This window comes from Indicator indicator, chromosome 17 (genome assembly GCF_027791375.1).
Source record: "Indicator indicator isolate 239-I01 chromosome 17, UM_Iind_1.1, whole genome shotgun sequence".
In the NCBI taxonomy this organism is placed as follows: domain Eukaryota; kingdom Metazoa; phylum Chordata; class Aves; order Piciformes; family Indicatoridae; genus Indicator; species Indicator indicator.
In genome coordinates, this window is record NC_072026.1 from 19,889,386 (window position 1) to 19,910,582 (window position 21,197).

The 21,197-nt window shown below is 51.8% G+C and overlaps 1 protein-coding gene across 3 annotated transcripts in view; it reads left to right on the forward strand.

The window, feature by feature from the left end:
- ARHGEF6 (Rac/Cdc42 guanine nucleotide exchange factor 6) overlaps window positions 1-12,050 on the forward strand; it is a 54,753-nt gene extending 42,703 nt beyond the window's left edge. For all 3 annotated transcript variants that reach the window (XM_054388821.1, XM_054388822.1, XM_054388823.1), the window contains 8 exons: window positions 880-1,013; window positions 1,308-1,433; window positions 5,005-5,025; window positions 5,830-5,923; window positions 6,803-6,892; window positions 9,000-9,099; window positions 11,065-11,119; window positions 11,786-12,050. In XM_054388821.1, the coding sequence (XP_054244796.1) occupies window positions 880-1,013; window positions 1,308-1,433; window positions 5,005-5,025; window positions 5,830-5,923; window positions 6,803-6,892; window positions 9,000-9,099; window positions 11,065-11,119; window positions 11,786-11,926 (761 nt within the window). In that variant the 3' untranslated portion in view covers window positions 11,927-12,050. The remainder of the gene's footprint in view (window positions 1-879; window positions 1,014-1,307; window positions 1,434-5,004; window positions 5,026-5,829; window positions 5,924-6,802; window positions 6,893-8,999; window positions 9,100-11,064; window positions 11,120-11,785) is intronic.
- The last annotated feature ends 9,147 nt before the right edge of the window (window positions 12,051-21,197 follow it).

The window sequence follows — 21,197 nt, forward strand, 5'->3', positions numbered from 1 at the left end:
GGTAGATAACTCTCCAGGGGGATTGTTAGGAACTGTCATTATTTTCCTTTTTACACCCAATAGGGATTTATTTACATTTTACCACTTTTTGTTCAAGATCTGTGAAAAAAATTTTTAAAGGCATTAGCCTACAACTACCACACCCTCCTAGTTTTAAGGCAACCTACTCCCAGTGCCCTTGAGCTCTGGCTCTGCTGCTGGGCTGCTTTCAGAGACCATAGTATATGGGACAAATGTCCTGCCAGGGCTAGTTGTGGCCCCAGTAGCACTGCTCTGTGCCATGCATGCCCTGTCTGCTTCCAGGGTTTGTCCTGGGCAGCTGTGAGTGCCTCATTTGTTGACAAATTAATGGCTCTGGTTATCCAGTAGCTTTCCTCATGTTCCTCCCAGTTTTCCTCTTCAATTTGTCTCATGACTTGTAGCTATGCAAGGTTGTGCCCTGCTCAGTGCCTTGGCTGCAGTGCAGCTGTTTGTGCTGTACTTGGTGTCAGGGTCACAGGGTGTTAGGGGTTGGAAGGGACCTCTGGAGATCGAGTCTAATCCCCCTGCCAGAGCAGGTTGACCTAGAACAGGTTGCACAAGACAGGATCCAGGCTGGTGTCCTGTTCATCACACAAATATTGTGTTTGCTTACTTTAAACCTTAAATAATTCCTCACACATTCATCTTGCCAGGTCCCTTAGCTTTTCTGGGCAGCTCCAGCACTGGCTGGCACTGGGTGCCCAGAGCAGGATGGGCAGTGGCGTCTTTGCCCTCACCTTTCTGCAGCCACTGGACTTTGCAAACTGAGTTGCTGCTTGCTGCTGTGCTGAGCTGAACTCATTCTGTGCTTCTTCCTGGCTCTCCACTGCTTAAGCACTGTTTAACCCTTTCCTGCAGGGAACATGATGGAGAGGATCACTGTGTCCTGCAGCACCAGCCAGGACTTGCACGAGTGGCTTGACCACTTGCAAAGGCTGACCAAGGGGACGTGCAACACCGTGTCCAAAACACAGTCCTGGAGTGTTCACTCGGTAAGCATCTCCCCTCCCCAGCCCCTCTACTGCCCAGAGCCCCTCAGCACTGCCTGACCTCTCTGTTTGGGCAGTGCACCTTGCTGCTGAGGTGATGTGTGCAGCTGTGAGACACATCCTGCCCTTCTGTTTGTAACCATGCCATGCATCTACCCTTCTACACGTATCCTGTCCTACTTTTGTTGCAACCTAGATGTCTCAAAGGAGTTCTTAGTGAACTCTTGTCCACCCTTCCCTCTGTTTCTCTGCCCTAGTGGCTAACAGTCTTCATTTGTTTCTCATCTACTTTCCCAGACATTCAGTTCAGCTGGACAGATCCGTGGGCCTCTGGAACCCCCCAAAATCCTTAAGCCCTGGAGCTTGAGCTGCCTCCGTCCTGCTCCTCCACTCAGACCCTCGGCAGCACTGAGTTACAAAGAGGTAATTGTCCCTTGTGCCTGCAGAGGACCCTGGTGAAATGGCCATTTCCAGTGCTTTGAGTGCAGGGTTCTCAGCCCAGAGTCAGAAACTTGGCTTTACTTAATCAGAAACTAAGCTTTACTGCCCCTTAGTTAGTGGGGATGTTGGGAGAGCAAGTTTTGCTCTGGTCCTGCAGATGTGAGATGGATGCTGGTCTCTGTGGCTGGCTTTGTGCTGCAAGTGAAGCAGGACAGGTGTGTTTGCAGGCCCCTCAGCTGCTGGCTATCACTGGGCCCACAGCAGAGAGTCCCACTGAGTACTCTCCTTTGGCTGTGCCCTGGTGGAGCTGCCTCCTCCTGTGTTGGTCTGAGCCATAAATGGGAGCTGGGCTCCTTGCCAGGATATGTTCCAGCTCCAGCTATAGCAGTGGCCCAGCATTGCCCAGGCTGGTGCTGCAGGGTGGGTGTTGCACCAAGAGGAAGAGGAAGAAGAGCTGTTGACCCTGTGTTTGGGTAGTTGGAGCAGGGCACCCTGCAGGAGCTGTGGGGCTCAACCCTCCTTTACCACCCACACAAGTGTTTCACAGCCCTGTGCTCTGCTGGGAGGAGCAGCCCAAGGGATGGCTTCCACCACAGAAACCCCAAGCCTGGCAGGTAGGAGGTGGTGTGGACAAACCCAGAATACAACCCAGCTCTGATTGTCACCCCCCTTGCTGCAACTGCAGTTCTTTCCTTACCTGCCTCACGTTAAACTTCTGGGATTACTCACCAGCAGCCTGGGTAATGTTCCCCTTACTGAATGAGCACTCCAGTTCTGAGTCAGCTACCCTTCTTGGTACAGCAGCCCTGGGAGCATCACCACTCAGGCTCCCAGCAGGGATGGGGACAGGGAGGGGGACTTGGACCACTCTAGCCCTGCCAGCACTCAGGGATGGAGACCCCAGCAGCTATGGAGGCTCTGACTCTGCTGCTCCACATAAAGAGTTAAAAATTCCAGGTAGTCTCCTGACATTTTGGTAGGTTTATTTTTTAACATTTGTAAAACAACACATTTCAGCTTGGGAATTAAATTGTCCAAAAGCCAACCAAGCAAACTGGAAATGACTCTTAATCTTTGCATGGTCCAGATAGCCCTGCTGTAGACTAAACTGGTTTGTGCTTGCATGGTGAATTGAAATATAGGAAGAGGCTTGAAATACAGGAGAAATTTTTCTGTGTGAAATTGCCAGAGTGATAGATAAGGCAGGACAAACTCCCAGACTGAGTTACTATTATCAGAATCACAGAGAATCCTTTCTGTTGGAAGAGACCTTTAAGATCATCGAGTCCAACCTTTCTCTGACTCTACCAAGGCTGGTGCTAAACCATGATCCTCAGCACCACAGCTCTGCCTCTCTGAAACACCTCCAGAGATGGGGATTCAACTATCTCCCTGGGCAGCCTGTTCCAGTCTTTCAGAACCCTTTCAGGGAAGAAGTTTCTTCTAATGTCCAACCTAAGCATCCCTTGAGGCCATTTCCTCTCATCCTATCACTTGTTACCAGAGAGAAGAGACCAACACCCACCTAACTCCAAACTCCTTTCAAGAGGTCTCCCCTCAGCCTCCTCTTCTTCAGGCTAAACAACCCCAGGGCCCTCAGCTGCTCCTCACCAACCCTGTTTTCCAGACCCTTTTCCAGGCAAGGATTTGCTCCAGCACCTCAATGTCCTTCTTGGAGTGAGGGCCCCACAACTGAACCCAGTCTTTGAGGTGTCCAGGGGGGCAATCATTGTCCTGCTCATGCTGGCCACACCATTGCTGACCCAGCAGGATGCTGTTGGCCACCTTCTTGCCTTCTTGGCCACCTGGGCATAGTCTGGCTCATATTTCATATGTGAGGCTGCTGAGGACTGGTGGTGTGGGATGCACAAACCCTGCGTGGCACGTGGTGCACGTGGTGACCTGACCACCAGGATGTGGCTTCAGTTCAATTATTGGCCCAAGCAGATCTGCATCTGCCTTTTTTTTTAATTAAGATTATTATTATAAAGTAGGACACAATGTAAACTAAGCTAAGAGCTCAGTGCAAGTCACCTTCCTAGAATGAAGATAGAACGAAGGAACACAAATTTCAAAGGTTTGATTGCAGGGAAAAGGAGTTTGGGGGGAGTTTGATTAAAAGATTAGAGATTTTCAGACATCCAGGGTTACTTTGTTTGGCTTCTGGCAGTGTAGGACGGGATGGCACAGACTTGTGCATTTCCTCAGACCTAGCTGTGCTCAGGAAACCCCAGACCCTGCCTCATACCACACAGCTCTCTTGTTATTTCCATTGAAATTGGGTCATTTTCCCTCTTTCTGTTTCCAGTAATCATTTGCAATGACAGAGCAGGTGCTGTGGGTAAAGTGGTGTGGCCAGAGTCAGGTTAGCAAAGTGAAAGAAAAGTTTACAGATGATTTCTTACATTATTGTTATTTTAATTCTTTTGGTAAGTGTTCTGCTTGGTATAGTGGGTGAAGGGTTTAGAACATCATCATTCAGGAGCAGGGCTCTTATAGAACCATAGAATGTTAGGGGTTGGAAGGGACCTCCAGAGATCATTGAGTCCAACCCCCCTGCCAAAGCAGGGTCACCTAGGGCAGGTCACACAGGAACACATCCAGGTGGGTCTTGAAAGTCTGCAGAGAAGGAGACTCCACAACCTCTCTGAGCAGCCTGCTTCAGGGCTCCAGTACCCCTACAATAAAGAAGTTTTCCTTCATGTTGAGGTGGAACTCCCTGTGTTCCAGTTTATATCCTTGCCCCTTGTCCTATCTCAGGACACCAGTGAAAGAGCCTGGCCCCCTCTCCCTGACACCCACCCTTCAGGCATTTATAGACATTGATCAGATCCCTCTCAGCCTTCTCTTCTCCAGACTAAACAGCCCCAGGGCTCTCAGCCTTCCCTCATCAGACAGATGTTCTATTCTCATCATCCTCATAGCTGTCCCTTGGACCCTCTCCAGTATATCCCTGTCTCTCTTGAACTGGGGGGCCCAGCACTGGACACACTTCTGAGTCCTCCACTTTCACTGTGCTGATGCCTGACACTGTCAGGTCTCCCATGAGGATGGTCCCCTTTAAGACAACATAGTCCTAGGGGCTTGTCACCAGGGTGGGCAGAGCATCCCCTCCTCCCAGCTGGGTCAGGTTGAAGACCACAAGACTGGTGTTGAGCACAGGGCCAGCTCCCAAGCTGCTTCCCAGAGCTCAGATGGGGTTGGGCATGCAGGGCACAGAGGGATGCTGCATTTTTCAGTGCCATTCTCTTTGACAACCAACATCTCCAGACACCTGCCACTAACCAAGGAGGCCTGCTCTCTATTTGGATGTGTTCAGAGTGTATTAATGCCCACTGACCATGCCTTTCACATGTAATTTGTTTCAGTTTTGCATGACCCCCTGGCTCCTTTGCATGTCGATAGTGCTCTAAAACCAGCAGGGAGGGTGCAACCACATTAATCACAAGACTAACAATTAAATGTGTTTTAGAACTGTGGATTTAATGGACTTGGTCAATAAAATCATCAGTCTCTCACACTCATCTTCTCTTTCTTTGCATATTCATTGTAGAGGATGTCTTATATCTTAAAGGTAAGGGTAGATCCATCTCTTTGGCTTATTGTGGCAAAGAATGCTTGTTCCTCTTGATGCTTCTCCTGCTTGCATGATCCTAATTCTGCCTGACTGTGTCAGTAAGGTATGGTGAGAGTCAGAAGTGACTGGCAAAAATGTATTTTGAGGTAACTCTCAAGCAGGATTTGGTTTTATGGGCCTTAACCTTCCTGGCATGCTGCTTCTCCTGCTTAAAATCCATCTTGCATGTAACCTACTAATACACTAAATCCTCTCCAGAGCAGCAAGACTTGCAGCTGAGTGAAGGAGATAAAAACCTTGTGCTTCTGGCTTGTGGAGTCATAGCAAGCACTAACTTTGTGTGTATTTGTTTGTGTTCTCAGTGTGTGTGTGTGTGTGGATTTATAGTCTCCAAACAAGTCATGTGCATACAGAAGCCAGGCCAGCTGTCTCATCCTAGAAAACAAATCAAGCCAAGGCAATAAGCAACCTTTGAGGGTTTGCTCACAAAGATCTTCAGATCTGGAAAGCAGACTCCAAAGGCTGTGAATGTTTGACTTTCTTTGGCTGAAGGAGCTTTGATTTGTTGAATTTGCTAGAGGAGCTGCAGGTGCAATTCCCATTGCTGCTGCAGGGAGCAGTGGGCCTCAGCTACAGCACATGGGAAAGGCACAAAACATCCTTTTCCCCAACTGTGTCACTGGCTGCTTTGTAGTTCTCTGATGTGTTGTGTGTCACCTGGATAGCTGATTGAAGCTGTGCTGCACTGCTGCTTGAGCTGCCTTTGGTCCTGGTTAAACACAGGAGTTTGTTTCTCTATAGGATTCCAGCAAAAGTCCAAAAACAATGAAGAAGTTTCTTCCAAAAAGGAAAACTGAGAGGAAACCATCTGATGAAGAGTTTGGTTTTCGGAAAAGTGAGTGTGGTCTTCTCTTCCTTGTGGAGTCATCTCCACAGGACTTGGAGAACAGCTGTTCTCCTGCTTCTGGATGTCACAGGATGCTCCTGTGGTGACCCTCCCAGCAGGGAAGGCTCTGGAAGCACACCAGTCCTCAGCTTCTGAGAGATCCCTTCCCAGTTATGGCTTCTAGAATTGCTGCCACCCTCCTTGTGATTGCTAGCACGGGGTCATGGGTGCACATGGTCTTCTTCTGGGTATATCGCCAAGGAACTACTTCCAAGCTGTTAAAAGCTGCAGCAGAACTGCACATCAACAGTCACCCAAATATGTCTGAGAGCTGGGACAAAGCCTTACCTGGCCATGCCAGCAGGCCCTGAAACACTTTCCATGGGGCATCAGGGGGAAAAGAAAGAGGCCCTAACCCTGCAGGGTGTTCACCTGCAAATTGGGATGTCCTGACAGTTCCCTGAAGTCCACTTTGGCCAGTTCTTGGAGGTTTTACATGAAAGGTCCTGGTCACCCAGCAGTCCTCTCCCTTGAGAGGACAGCACTGAGCTAAGGCTGGAAATGAAGACTTCTCGTTTCCAGCCCCTGCTCTGATGTGGCTGTACCAGACCCCTCCTAGCAGGACTGCTCTGCCAACCCATCTTCTGGTGCTGTCTGCACCCAAAGGCAGGCCTCACCTCCTTAGTGTTGCTGAGATGAGCAGCTAGAAGTGTGGTTTCCTACCAGGTAGTCGTGGTGCTGAAAGGGCAGAGAATGATAAGGACCTCAGAAAGCAATTAAGCAAAGTCCCAGGGACAATGACAGCCAAGACACTTCACCTAAGGGTCTTGGGAGCAAAAGTTGGGAGAGATGAAGCCAGAGCTGTTGGCCTGCAATGTTTTGCTGCAGGTACTGCTGCACTGGAAGAAGATGCTCAGATCCTGAAGGTGATTGAAGCGTACTGTACCGGGGCAGGCTTCCAGCAAGCTCTCAGCTCAGGTGGGCACACAACCTGCTTATTTATTTCTTCCTCTGCCTGCAACACTGATAAACCCCTCTGGGAAAAACCAGCTGGTTGCATCATACAGCAACCAGACTCATGCTAGGAAACTGTGTGGTATTCAATCTTCAAGATAAGGGAGCTTCATCTACCTAGCGGTTTAGTTGCCATTGTTTTTCTTCTAAACACAGAGGATGAGGGGCAGGTAGGGGAGGGCAGATGAGACAACAGCTATTTCACAGCACTTGTTAGGAATTAAGCAAGCCTAAGTCAGTGCCTGTGGCTGTCAGCACTGAAAACCTGATGGTAATCTCAGGTTGCAGAGAGCTTTAGAAAGGAAGCATGAATATTATCTCTCAATCAGCTGCAGGGTGAAGAGCAAGCTGCTTCATAAGCACCTAGCTAATGCCTTCAGCTCTGGAAATAAAACTGGTAAGGTGTCAAATGAAGTCACTGGGCTATCAAATAATGGTGCATTTCAAAAAGGGAGGGGCATGTTTCTTCTGACCCCCTAATAGAATGTTTTCATTTGTAAGTCATGATGGAGCTTGACCTGCAGCCAGCACCCTTGGAAATCTTCCGCTCGCTGTTTAGCTCCAGCTTGGTGTTAGGTATAAGCTTGAGTTTAAGCATGGTAGATTGTGGGAGGCTGCTCAAATCCCTGCATCTCAAGCCTGCTCCAGGCTTGCAGAAGAGCAGGGAGAAGACAGTCACAGAATATATCTGTTTGGCATAGACCTCAGAGATCTGTGTCCAGTTCTCAGTTCAAGAGAGATGTTGAGGTACTGGAAGGTGTCCAGAGAAGGGCAACGAGGCTGGTGAGGGGTCTGGAACACAAACCCTGTGAGGAGAGGCTGAGGGAGCTGGGGGTGTTCAGCCTGGAGAAGAGGAGGCTCAGGGATGACCTCATTGCTGTCTATAACTACCTGAAGGGAGGTTGTAGCCAGGAGGGGGTTGGGCTCTGCTCCCAGGCAACCAGCAGCAGAACAAGAGGACACAGTCTCAAGCTGCGCCAGGGGAGGTCTAGGCTGGGTGTTAGGAGGAAGTTATTCACAGAGAGAAAGATTGCCCATTGGGATGTGCTGCCCAGGGAGGTGGTGGAGTCACTGCCCCTGGGAGATGTTCAAGAGAAGCCTGGGTGAGGCACTTAGTGCCATGGTCTGGTTGATTGGATAGGGCTGGGTGATAGGTTGGACTGGATGATCTTGGAATCATAGAATCAACCAGGTTGGAAGAGACCTCCAACCTGGAGATCTTGGAGGTCTCTTCCAACCTGGTTGATTCTATGATTCTATGATCATCCATTCTAACCCCTGACTGAAAGGTCAGCATTAAACCATGTCCCTAAGCAGCAGGTCCACAGGCTGCTTGAACACCCCCAGGGATGGTGACTCCACCACTGCCCTGGGCAGCCTGTTCCAATGTCTGAGAGCCCTTTCAAGAAATATTTCCTAACATCCAGCCTGAACCTCCCCTGGCCCAGCTTGTAACCATAGGGCCACCAGGATGAGCAGAGGGCTGGAGCACCTCTCCTATGAGGACAAACTGAAAGAGTAGGGGCAGTTCAGCTGGAGAAGAGAAGGCTCCAAGGAGACCTTCTTGTGGCCTTCCAGTATCTGAAGGGGGCTACAAGAAAGCTGGGGAGGGACTTTTTAGGCTATCAGGTAGTGATAGGACTGGGGGGAATGGAATAAAGCTGGAAGTGGGGAGATTCAGACTGGACGTGAGGAAGAAGTTCTTCCCCATGAGAGTGGTGAGAGCCTGGAATGGGTTGTGCAGGGAGGTGGTTGAGGCTCCATCCCTGGAGGTGTTTAAGGCCAGGCTGGATGAGGCTCTGGCCAGGCTGATGTAGTGTGAGGTGTCCCTGCCCATGGCAGGGGGGTTGGAACTGGATGATCCTTGTGGTCCCTTCCAACCCTGACAGATTCCATGATTCTATAATTTCATCTGGTCCTGCCACTTGTCATCAAGGAGAAGAGGCTGCCCCTTCCTCTCTCCAACCTCCCTTCAGGTAGTTGTAGAGGGCAAGGGCTGTGTTTGCCATGCTGTCTCTGGGCAGCAGGGAATCTCCATTGTTCCTTCCTAATCAGTGACTCTTCTACACAGGCTCCCGTAAAGACTCCATCCCCCAAGTCCTCCTTCCTGAGGAAGAGAAAATCATCGTAGAGGAAACAAGAAGCAATGGCCAGACTGTCACAGAGGAAAAGTAAGTGTGGCTGCTGGGCTCCTGCACATCCCCTCCTTGCCTTTTCACTGAATCATAGAGTTGGTTTGGTTGGAAAAGACCTCTAAGATCATCCAGTCCAACCATCAACCCAGCAGCACCATGGCCATAAACTGTGTCCCAAAGTGCCATGGCCCAGGTTTCTTGAACACCTCCAGGGATGGGGACTCCACCACCTTCCTGGGCAGCCTGATCCAAAGCCTGACCACTCTTGCAGCAAAGAGATTTTTCCTGATATCCAGCCTAAACCTCCCCTGGCACAATTTCAGGCCATTTCCTCTAATTCTGTCACTTGCTGCTTGGAAGAAGTGACCTACCCCCACCTCACTCCAGCCTCCTTTCAGGGAGTTGTGGAGAGCAATGAGGTCTCCCCTCAGCCTTCTCTTCTCCATACTAAACACCCCCAATTCCCTCAGCTGCTCTTCACCAGCCCTGTTCTCCAGACCCTTCCCCAGCTTCATTGTCCTTCTCTGGACATACTCCAGCACCTCCATGCCCTTCATGGAGTGAGGGCCCCAAAACTGAACCCAGTATTTGAGGAAGGACACTAAGAACTAATGCCCTCTCCTTCTGCAGAGGAGCAGGCCTGGTGTCACCAACTGCTGCCTTAGTCCTGGTGAGAACCACTGGACTGTTTCAGTTGCTATTTTGTCCCTTTCTAAGAACAAATCTGCCTTGGCAGCTGCTCTGATGTGGCTGGAGCCCTCTGGGAACCAGTGTGCTGGGATCCAGTAGCCAGCTTCTTCAGTCCCAGAGCTTATCTGGATGAAGTTAATGGGATCAGGGAGGACAGAACCAAACAAGTGGCTGTTGTTTTTTTAACTGCTGGCATACTGAGCTACTGCTGCCCCTTGGGAACCTGCCTGTCACCCTGTCTGTGAGTGCTCCCAGCTAGCTACCTAGTCAGCAGCTGGGTGACTGCACTGGTCTGCTCCCTGCCTAACCCCCAACTGCATTCCTTTCATGATTGACTTTTTTGCAGCATAACCTCAAGGAATTGAGGTCATTTTACAAAAGATCATGGAATCATAGAATGCTTTTGGTTAGGAAAGACCTTTTAGATCATCCAGTCCAACCCTTCTCTAACTCTACCAAGGCTGGTGCTAAACTGTGTCCCTCAGCACCACAGCTCTGCCTCTTTGAAACCCCTCCAGGGTGAGAGATTCAGCCGCCTCCCTGGGCAGTCTGTTCCAATGTTTGAGAACCCTTTCAGGGAAGAATTTTCTCTAATATCCACCCTCAACCTCCCCTGCTGCAACTTGAGGCCATTTCCTCTCATCCTATCACTTGTTTCTAAGGAGAAGAGACCAACCCCCACCTGGCTCCAACCTCCTTTCAGGGAGTTGTAGAGAGCCAGAAGGTCTCCCCTCAGCCTCCTCTCCACACTAAAGAACCCCAGTTCCCTCAGCTGCTCCTCTCCAGACCTTTCCCCAGCTTTGCTGCCCTTTTCTGGACCCTCTCCAGCACCTCCATGCCCTTCATGGAGTGAGGAGCCCAAAACTGGACCCAGGACTCAAGGTGTGGCCTCACCAGTGCCAAGTCCAGGGGGACAATCCCTGCCCTGCTCCTGCTGGCCACACTATTGCTGATCCAGGCCAGGATGCTGTTGGCCCTCTGGGCCACCTGGGCACACACTGGCTCAGGACTTTGCAGTTTTAAAACCATTGTTATTTATTGCAGCAGTGTAAACAGGGAAGCCAAAGCCTCAGACTTTTGTTGATCACTTGCAGCTAGCAGAGCAGGGCTTTCTTCTTGAATTTTGAGGCAAGTGCTGTGTTTCCAGAGTCCCCTCCCAGGCAGGAGTGATAGCAGCAGCTTGATGCTTGCAAAGCAGAAGCTGGAAGCACCTTCCCCATCAGCACTTTGCCCACCAGAGCTCTCATGCTGTGCCTGTTTTGCTGCACTCCAGCAATTTTGGTTTGATTTTCTTTGCATTTCTTTTTGCAGGAGCCTCGTTGACACGGTTTATGCACTGAAAGATGAAGTCAAAGAACTGAAGCAGGTAACTGGAGCTGGAATTGTTTGTGCTGGGAGCTGAGCAAAAGCCAGCCAGGCTGCACTGAGTCATTGTCTTCCACTCATCATGCTTAGCCAAAGTCTTGGTTGTGCTGTCCTGTGGCTCACTGAATCAGCTTTAGTTTTCTCCTGGTTTAGCTTCCTGGACCAGCTCACCACACAGTCCCTTGTGCAGCAGAGGAAGCAGGAAAGGAGGAGTAGTGGTCTTTGTAGTAACATAAAACCTGCCCCCTACTCTAAAAGCTCTTTTAGTTTGAGCTTAAAGAGCTTTTAGGGCTCTGATGATACCAATTCTTGTAGACTCAGAGGAAATGTGTCCTCCTTCCTCCAGCCCCAAGCCTGGAGGTGGAAGAGACCACCCCAGGAGAACTGGCTTCTCCAATCTGGGTTAAAATTAGGTTTCCAGGGTTCTGTCTGCTCAGAGTCAGTGGGACTTTGATGCAGGTCTGTAAGGTAGTAAGGGTCTGGCTAAGTGGATCAGACCATGAGTAACCCATGGTGTTCATCCTCACAAGCCAGCAGTGACCTGTCAGAGGTCCCTGGTGTTTCATCACCCCTGAGGCCCCAGGCAGCCAGGCGTGCAGAGGTGCACCACTGCCGTGGGTGCACAGACAGTAACTGCATCTTCACACCTTTGTTTGAACTCTTGCAGGAGAACAAAAGGATGAAGCAGTGTTTGGAGGAAGAGCTTAAATCCAGGAAGGACTTGGAGAAGCTGGTTAGAAGGCTGCTGAAGCAGACAGATGAGTGCAGCAGGGAGGACACAGGGCGCAAGTCGTCCCTCATCGCCTGAACCCGGGAAGAAGCTGCTGGCAGTGGTGTGTGACCTCAGGTGTTTTTTTTGGGGGGAAGCCTCTTCTTGCTCCTTATTTTGTTGGTTTGGGGAATTTATTACCAAAAAAACCCCAAAAGTCATAGGAAAGAAAAAAAAAAAAAAAAAAAAGAGAGAGAGAAGTTTTTCTTCCATCTTCCATCCACAAAGGAAATAAACCAGGAACAATCGATCAGAGCTGAAGCAGTAAGCAAGCGGTCCATGATTCACAATTCATCTGCAGCAACTAATACCTCATCCTACCTGCTACTGGGAGCAAACATACAAACTCTGCTGCTGGCTTTGCCACTCACAGAAGGGTTTGGCAGCAGTTTCCTAGAGGAAGCTTAAGCACTTTGGAATGCTTTCCTTCTTTTCAAAAGCACCGGTACCTATTTATTGAATGATAACAGTCACTGAGGTGGCAGTGAGCAGACACCAAAAAGCACCAAGCTCCTCCTGGTTTTTTTCAGATAATCACAACTGGGGGAAGCTTTTTCCCCACCCACCCGCCTTCCTGCCTGCCTGCCTGCCTGCTTGCCTTCCTTCCTGCCTGCTTGCCTTCCTTCCTGCCTGCTTGCCTTCCTGCCTGCCTTCCTGCCTTGTGCCTGCCTGCCTTCCTGTCTGCTTGCCTTCCTTCCTGCCTTGTGCCTGCCTTCCTTCCTGCCTTCCTGCCTGCCTGCCTTCCTTCCTGCCTTCCTTCCCACCTTCCTTCCTGCTTTCCTTCCTTTCTGCCTTCCTTCCTTCCTGCCTGCCTGCCTTCCTGCCTGCCTTCCTGCCTGCCTTCCTGCCTGCCTGCCTTCCTGCCTTCCTTCCTGCCTTCCTTCCTGCCTGCCTTCCTGCCTGCCTGCCTTCCTGCCTGCCTGCCTGCCTGCCTTCCTGCCTGCCTGCCTGCCTTCCTGCCTGCCTTCCTGCCTTCCTGCCTTCCTTCCTGGTTAGTTGACTGTAGCTAACTAGAGCCCAGCAATACTGTGGTTCCCGTGTGGCCTTGATACTGATGAAAATAACGCTGAAGACATTTGAACTCCTTGGGGAAGTCAGATCTGGAGCACCTGTCAGAGCACATGGGGAGGGTATGTTGCACAGTACTGCCTCCTAACAGCTCCTGATCAGCACAACAGGTAGCTGCTGCTCTGCCCCACCCCAGGCCCTTTTCCATCCCTTTTCTATCCCTTTTCTTATGCATGACCTCAGCCTCCTGCCCCTTGCTTTGTTTTCACATGGAGTGTGCAGGTATCCTATGAGCTGATAGTTTTGCTGGGCTTCCCCTTGCAGGATGTGCTTCTCTCTGTATGAAATCTAAGCACTGCTTGACAACAACAACAACTACAACAAAGCCCCCAAATGTGCTGCTTCCCTGCTCCCTTCTGCCCACCTTAGGCTCTCCAAAGCTCCTTCCCAAAGGCCAAGGGCCACTTCTCCCTCCCCCTACCCAATTGCCCCTAAAGGGCTTTTGGCTAGGAAAAAAAGGAACTTTCTTTTGGGGTAGGAAGAGGATTTATGTTAATGCTTTGACAAAAGCTGGAATGCTCCTGGGGCAAGGATGTGCAACACCCTTCCAGATCCCTGCACAGCTCCTCGAAGCCAGCACACAGGCAACATGCAGAGGTATCAGCTGTCTTCATCTTACTTGGTGGTAGACCCTAGTTTAGGACTGATGTTCTCCTTCCTTCCTTAGCAGCATTATAAAAGTAACCTTCTGTTTTTTAAAGTTAATGCTAAGTCTTACATATATCACAGGGCAGTGTGGTTCCAGGGTGTGCAGGGACAACCACAGCTCATGACAGTCAGCACCATGGTGTTGGTCGTGAAGGACACAAGAGGCAATAATTACAGCTCCCTCCTTGCCATTAGCCTTCAGCCAGAAGCACAGCAAATGGTGTCTGGGGAGAGCTAGACTCAAAAACATCACAAGGAGTGTGAAATAGAAACCTTCTCCTTAAATGCCAGCTGGAAGTCTTTAAAACCAGACTGGGTGAGGCACTCAGTGCCATGGTTTAGTTGATTAGGTGGTGTTGGGTGATAGGTTGGACTTGATGATCTTGAAGGTCTTTTCCAACCTGATTCATTCTGTGAAATGCTGTGAAATTCTAGGACAGTCCAGGGGTCTTTTGTTCTTTTGTTTTTTGGTTTTTTTTTTGTAGCTTTGGCTACATTTGCCATCCCCAGGGCACCCCAGCTGGCTGGCAGATCCCCACATCCCCACCCAGGCACGCAGCTGAGTGGTTTGGTTCAGCAGTCCAAGCCCTGCTGTGCTGGTTCCTGGTTTTCCAGGATTAAGAACCTTTGGCTGCACTGTGCCCAGTCACCCCAGCACTGCCTGGTGCTGCTGCCTGCCCAAAGGTGGGCTGAGGCCTGGGGCTGCTGATGTGCAGCCAGTGCAAGGAAGCAAGCCAAAGGCCATTTGCACCACGAGGAGAGGGCAGGGAGGTCTCCTCGCTGCCCCCTGCCCCGGGTTAGCCAACCCCATGCTGTGTACCTATGCATGTTTGTTGAGATGTCTTGTGATGGATGGAGGGCACACTGGGACAGTCTGGATCAAGGGTTTGTCAAGAGCTAGAAGCCAAAAAATGACAAGAAAATAAACTAATAATAAAAAGGAAAAGAAGCCATGCTGGATGGACAGCGCCGTTTCCATAGTTCCTGTTGTTTACAGTGCTTTGTAAATAGGTTCCAGTGAGTCTGTCTTTAGGAGGAGGTTGTGTCAGCTGCCTTCCAGTTTCTCTCTTTGTCATGTAGGTTTATTTACTGTAACTACTTATGCAAGGTCAACTTTTCTAACATGTTTTTATTTTGAAGGGTTTTTTAATTGACATTTTCGACAAATAAAGAAGGATACAAAAGTTTTTGCTTCTTAGCTCTCGCTGCTGCTGCTGCCTTTGTTTCCACCACAGAAGCCAAGCCAGTGCCTGCTCTGGGCATCCCTGATTTCCTCAAAATGACCATCTGATGATGGTACCAAGCTGGGAGGAGTGGCTGATACCCTGTCAGACTGTGCTGCTATTCAGCCAGACCTGGCCAGGCTGCAGAGCGGGGCAGAGGGAACCTCATGGAGTCCAACAAGGGCAAATGTAGGGTCCTGCACCTAGGGAGGAACAACCTCCTGCACCAGGACAGGTGAGGGGTGACCTGCTGGGAAGCTGCTCCATGGAGAAGGGCCTTGGAGTTCTGGTGGACAATAAATTATCCATGGGACAGCAATGTGCCCTTGTGGCCAAGGCCAATGGTCTCCAAGAGTGTGGCCAGCAGGTCTAGGGAGGGTCTTCTCCCTTTCTACTCTGCCCTGGTGAGACCACAGCTGAAGTATTGTGTCCAGTTCTAGGCCCTCCAGTTGGGATAGGGATGTACTATAGAGTGTCCAATGGAGGCTGTGAGGATGATGAAGGGTCTGACGAGGTAAGGCTGAGAGACCTGGGGCTGTTTAGCCTGGAGAAGAGCAGCCTGAGAGAGGAACTTAGTCGTGTTTACAAATATCTGAAGGGTGGGTGTCAGGGAGAAGGGGCCAGGCTCTTTTCAGTGATGTCCTGTGATAGGACAAGGGGCAATGGACACAAACTGGAACCCAGGAAGTTCCACCTCAACCTGAGGAAAAACTTCTTTACTGTGAGGGTGCTGGAGCCCTGGAGCAGGCTGTCCAGAGAGATTGTGGAGTCTCTGCTGAAGACTTTGCAAACCCACCTGGATGTGTTCCTGCATGGCCTGCCCTGGGTGATTCTGCTTTGCAGGGGAGTTGGACTTGATGCTCTGGAGGTCCCTTCCTTCCACCCCCTAGTGTTGTATGATACTGTGATCCACCCTTCTGTTCACTAGCTGCTGGGGGGCATACTGGTGTGAAGGGTGATGCTGGCACTACCTCCCACACCTGCAGCAGGGAGGGTGCCTGTTCCCAAGGGCAGGAGATGCATTTCCAGCCCTGCTTTTGCACTCTGCTACCAAGGTAGCCTTGTGGAGGAGCAGCTGCTCCTCAGTGCAGCAGTGGGTTAGTGGAGCTGGCTGACTTCCTGCCTCTTTGAGATTCTTTTTTTTTTTTTTTCATGTGTTGTGTGTTGTTGTTTAGTTTGTTGTTTTTTTTTTTTTTTTTTCCTGGAGATTAGGTGTGGTGACAGGATTTCCTTTGGTCTACCACTTGGACAAGACGTCTCCTGCAGCTGGTATTTTTAACTCTTTCTGGTAGAGACGTGCTGCACTCTCAGCCCACAGTGAATCAGGAGGACCAAGGGCAGGAGGGCTGGATCCTGCTCTCCCTCCCCAGCACAGCCACTGGAGTGGGAAGAAGAACAAGTGAGGATAAAACACTGGCCTGGGGCACCTCATAGGGAAACACTGAAGGCTTCAAAGGAGTCCACTTGAACCTGAGGGGCACTTTGGTTCTGCAGAGGCAGAGCAGGGCTGCATCCACACACAAGTGCCCCAGAGTCTGAGATGGGCAGAAGAGCAAGGAGGAGGCATGGCCTGGGCTCATTTTGGAGGGACATTAACCAGAGATACTCCACCCTTCTCTCCTGCTGGATGCAGGCTCCTGTGGGCCCCCTCTCCTAAATATCTCCACTGTTTGGGACTACACCAGCTCCAAAATGGCTCAGTTGTATGACCCAAGTCCCACACAAGACAGCAACAATCTCTCCTAGGTAGCAGAGTTTGGCTCCAGATGACCACCAGTGTGAAAAACCAGCAAGCCCCAGCCCAACAGCCTAAGCAGCACCGCTCACCCCACTGCCACACCTGGGGATGCCCTGGGGGTGCCCGACTGTGGTGGGCTGCTCCCATCACACCCACCCCTCCCCTCAGTGCAGCAGTGCTCTGGGACACAGGTGACCCTGAGTGATGGGGAGAACTCAGTGGGTTTGGCCTTCTAGAAGAGATGGAGACTCTGCCAATGAGGACCCTGCCCTGACCAGGGGAAAGGGCTGACACCAAGCAAGGGGTGCTGAGGGATGGCTGGGAAGGGGGAAAAACCCAATCTAGCTCAAAGTAGTGCACAGAGATGCTGGGACAGGCTGGTCACTTGGGTGGCCACCATGCAACACTCACACAGCTTGAGCCATCCTCCAGCTTCTGCTCTGAGCTCAGTGGTAGGAGCTGGAGAGACCCTGCTTGGATAATGGCATCACCACTTTTGTAAGGAAAAAAAACCACCACACAACAAACCACCACCACCAAACCCCCAATAAAAACAACAAAAACCACCCCAAACCCACCCCAAAATCTCATTTTTCATACAGAACTCTTTATTATTTATTTAGTTATCTGTTTCTCAGTGAGCTCTGAGTGTCTCAAGCTGGGGCAAACACCTCTCCCAGCAGATGACCACACTGCTGCTGGCTCCACCCCATTGCTCATCCATGACTCCCCATGACATCCCTGCTGCTGGGCCCTATGTACTCATCACTCTCTCATCTCTTTCTGCCTGCTTGAGTCAGAAAGAGCAAGAATCAGTTCAGAAACCATAAAAATCCACAGCCCCAGGAGTGACAGAGAGGCCCCACGTCAAGGGAAAAAAATAATCAATGTCTTGCCACCCTTCAGACTTTCCATGGAGAGAGGGAGCCCTGTGCACACCACTGCATGGGGCAGGGCCAGGAAGGAGAGCAAAGGCCCTTGGAAGAAAGGCAGAGCTGGATGGTGGCAGTCACATCTCCTCCCACACACTGCCTCACCAGATACTTTTGGCAAGTGAAGAAACAGTCAGGGCACCAAAACCCCAGCAAAGGCAGCAGCATGGGCAAGGGGCTGAGGCTGGGCAGGCAGCCTGGGGACAGGGGAGGTGGCAGTTGGCACTTGCTGTCTTGCTGCAGAATGCATTGACTGTTTTTCATGCCTATTTTTTCCCCTCTCCTCTTTCTCCCTCCCATCCATGCACACAAATCTCTCTCCATTGCAGCTCCTGAATCCCCTCTCAGTGATTTGGGCCAGGGATTGCTGCCCAGCCCAAACCCTCTGCCAGGTGCTCCTGACCACCAAGGCTCAGGGGGCTGCAGAGGTTTCAAGGCTGTGCACTGGGCACAAATTCCCACATCCATGAGAAACACCTTTCCTGCTCCTGAGGGTTTTGGACACCTGAGAATGACCACACACATGCTGCTCCCAGCTCTCCTTGCCTGCTCCCTCCATGCTGGTTTGCATGAGTTTTGTTTTCTCCTGTGGCTCCCACCCAAATTCATATCAAAGCCAGGCACCTCTGATACCCCTGAGGAGGTTTGGAGCCCTCCAGCCATGCCAGCACTGCTTCCACAAACCCAGCCCATGGGGGCTGCCCACTTTTTGGCAGCAGGGGGGATGTGGAGGGACCCTCACCACTGCAAGAGGGGATGGAACTCATTCCACTGCAAGTGTTAGTGAGACCCACACCCCTGCAGGATTCGGTGGCACCCACACCCTTGCAGGATTCGGTGGCATCCACACCCTTGCAGGATTTGGTGGCACCCACACCCCTGCAGGATTCGGTGGCACCCACACCCTTGCAGGATTTGGTGGCACCCACACCCTTGCAGGATTCGGTGGCATCCACACCCCTGCAGGATTCGGTGGCATCCACACCCCTGCAGGATTCGGTGGCATCCACACCCTTGCAGGATTTGGTGGCACCCACACCCCTGCAGGATTCGGTGGCATCCACACCCCTGCAGGATTCGGTGGCATCCACACCCCTGCAGGATTTGGTGGCACCCACACCCCTGCAGGATTTGGTGGCATCCACACCCTTGCAGGATTCGGTGGCATCCACACCCCTGCAGGATTCGGTGGCATCCACACCCTTGCAGGATTTGGTGGCACCCACACCCCTGCAGGATTCGGTGGCATCCACACCCTTGCAGGATTCGGTGGCACCCACACCCCTGCAGGATTTGGTGGCACCCACACCCTTGCAGGATTTGGTGGCACCCACACCCCTGCAGGATTTGGTGGCACCCACACCCCTGCAGGATTTGGTGGCACCCACACCCCTGCAGGATTTGGTGGCACCCACACCCCTGCAGGATTTGGTGGCATCCACACCCTTGCAGGATTTGGTGGCATCCACACCCCTGCAGGATTCGGTGGCACCCACACCCCTGCAGGATTTGGTGGCACCCACACCCCTGCAGGATTTGGTGGCATCCACACCCTTGCAGGATTTGGTGGCACCCACACCCCTGCAGGATTCGGTGGCATCCACACCCCTGCAGGATTTGGTGGCATCCACACCCTTGCAGGATTTGGTGGCACCCACACCCCTGCAGGATTCGGTGGCATCCACACCCCTGCAGGATTTGGTGGCACCCACACCCTTGCAGGATTTGGTGGCACCCACACCCTTGCAGGATTTGGTGGCATCCACACCCCTGCAGGATTTGGTGGCACCCACACCCCTGCAGGATTTGGTGGCACCCACACCCCTGCAGGATTTGGTGGCACCCACACCCCTGCAGGATTTGGTGGCACCCACACCCCTGCAGGATTCGGTGGCATCCACACCCCTGCAGAAGTTAGTGGAACTCACAGCACTGCAGGAGGTGGTGGGATCCATTCCACTGCAGGTGGTAGTGGCTTCTCAGCCTCTGCCACTCCACATGTGGCAGCCACAGGCCCCCACCTTGTGCAGTATCTGTCCTTCTTCTCCAAAGCAGAGGTGTCCCTGCAGGCTCCATGACCTTAGGGGCAGGTGGGAATAGTCCTCCTTCAGCCAGGTGTCCTAAATCCCCTTGAATGAGACCCCACCTCCCTGCTCCACAGCTGCTCTAGAGGCTCCCACTCCAGTACCTTTCTGCCTTTTCCTGCTCCCTCTTCCAGCCAAAATGCCTGGCCCTGGCACCCCAGCACACTCCAAGATGTGGGGTGGCAGCCACCAGAGGCTTTTGGGACTGGCTGTGCCCAATGTGCCACCCCACTGTGTTCTCAGTCCCCAGAGCCCAGGCAGGACTTGGGGAAATCCCAGCCTGGAGCTGAGAAGTGGGAGCAGGGTTGAGAGCATGCAAAACAACCTAGATCTTAATTAATAAGTTGCATGAATTGTAGACTGGCACTGGATGAGCCCTCACCCTGGGGAGGGGGACCATGAAGGTTGGAGTCCACTGCAAAACACAGCCAGGGCCAGCACAGTCCCTTGGCACCCAGCCCCTCTCTGCTCACCAGTACAAGATGGTTTGGGTTCTGTAACTTGGGCTTGTGCATGGTGTCAGACAAAGGGGAGCCCTTCTCTGAGGCACTCAGGCAGGCCTGGAGAGCAGCCAACAAATCAGATTTCATTATGGTCAAATGATGCTGGCTCTGAGCTCTCCTGTGCTGGCTTTGGGAGCATGCCAGCCTATGCAGCCAGGGCTGGAAGAAGCTGTGCAGAGTGCCCTGGCTGTCCCAGCAGTGCTGGAACCCAGGCACCATGTTAGGACCAGGCCTGCAGCCTCCAGCCAGCCAAACCCTGAGGACTACTCAAATCTGAAAGCTTCTCCACCTTTAGACCTGTTGGCTTCCAGGAGTATTTCCAAACCTTTGCTCTCCCACAGAAGTGACCTCTATAACCAAACACTCCAGGCTTGCCACCTTTGGCATCTCTAGATAATGGAATCTTGGAATGGTAGGGGATGGAAGGGACCTTCAGAGATCATCCAATCCAACAGGGTCACCTAGGGCAGGTCACCCAGGAACACATCCAGGTGGGTTTGGAATCTTTCCAGACAAGGAGACTCCACAACATCTCTGGGCAGCCTCCTCCGGGGCTCCAGCACCCTCAGAGTCAAGAAGTTCCTCCTCATGTTGAGGTGGAACCTCCTGTGTTCCAGCTTAACCCTGTCCTTTGCCCTGCCAGTGGGCACCACTGCAAAGAGCCTGGCCCCTTCCTGACACCCATCCCTCAGATATTAATAGACATTAATAAGGTCCTCTCTCAGCCTTCTCTTCTCCAGACTAAAGATGCTTTTTAAAAAGGCTTCAACATCCTTGTGCTCTGCTATGGCTCAGCTCCTATTCACTGTGGGTCAGCTGAAGGAAGAGGGTCAGGGAGACCCCAGTGTGCAGTGCTATCCAGGTACCCCCTGCCCAAGAAGGGGTCCTGCCCCTCTGCAGGCTCCTGCCCTCCTGCAGCTCCAGGAAACGTGCTGCTGTGGGCACATGCTCACAGAGGACAGCCAGAAGGTGCTGTGCACATGCACCTTGGGTGGCCTGGGGAGCAGCAGCTGGTCCTGCTTTCCTGCTCCTCCTGGGGTAGGAGAGGTCTCAGGAAAGGAGGCAGGTCCAAATTTGATGGTGGTGACCAACACCCCTGCCACAGGGGAGCGAA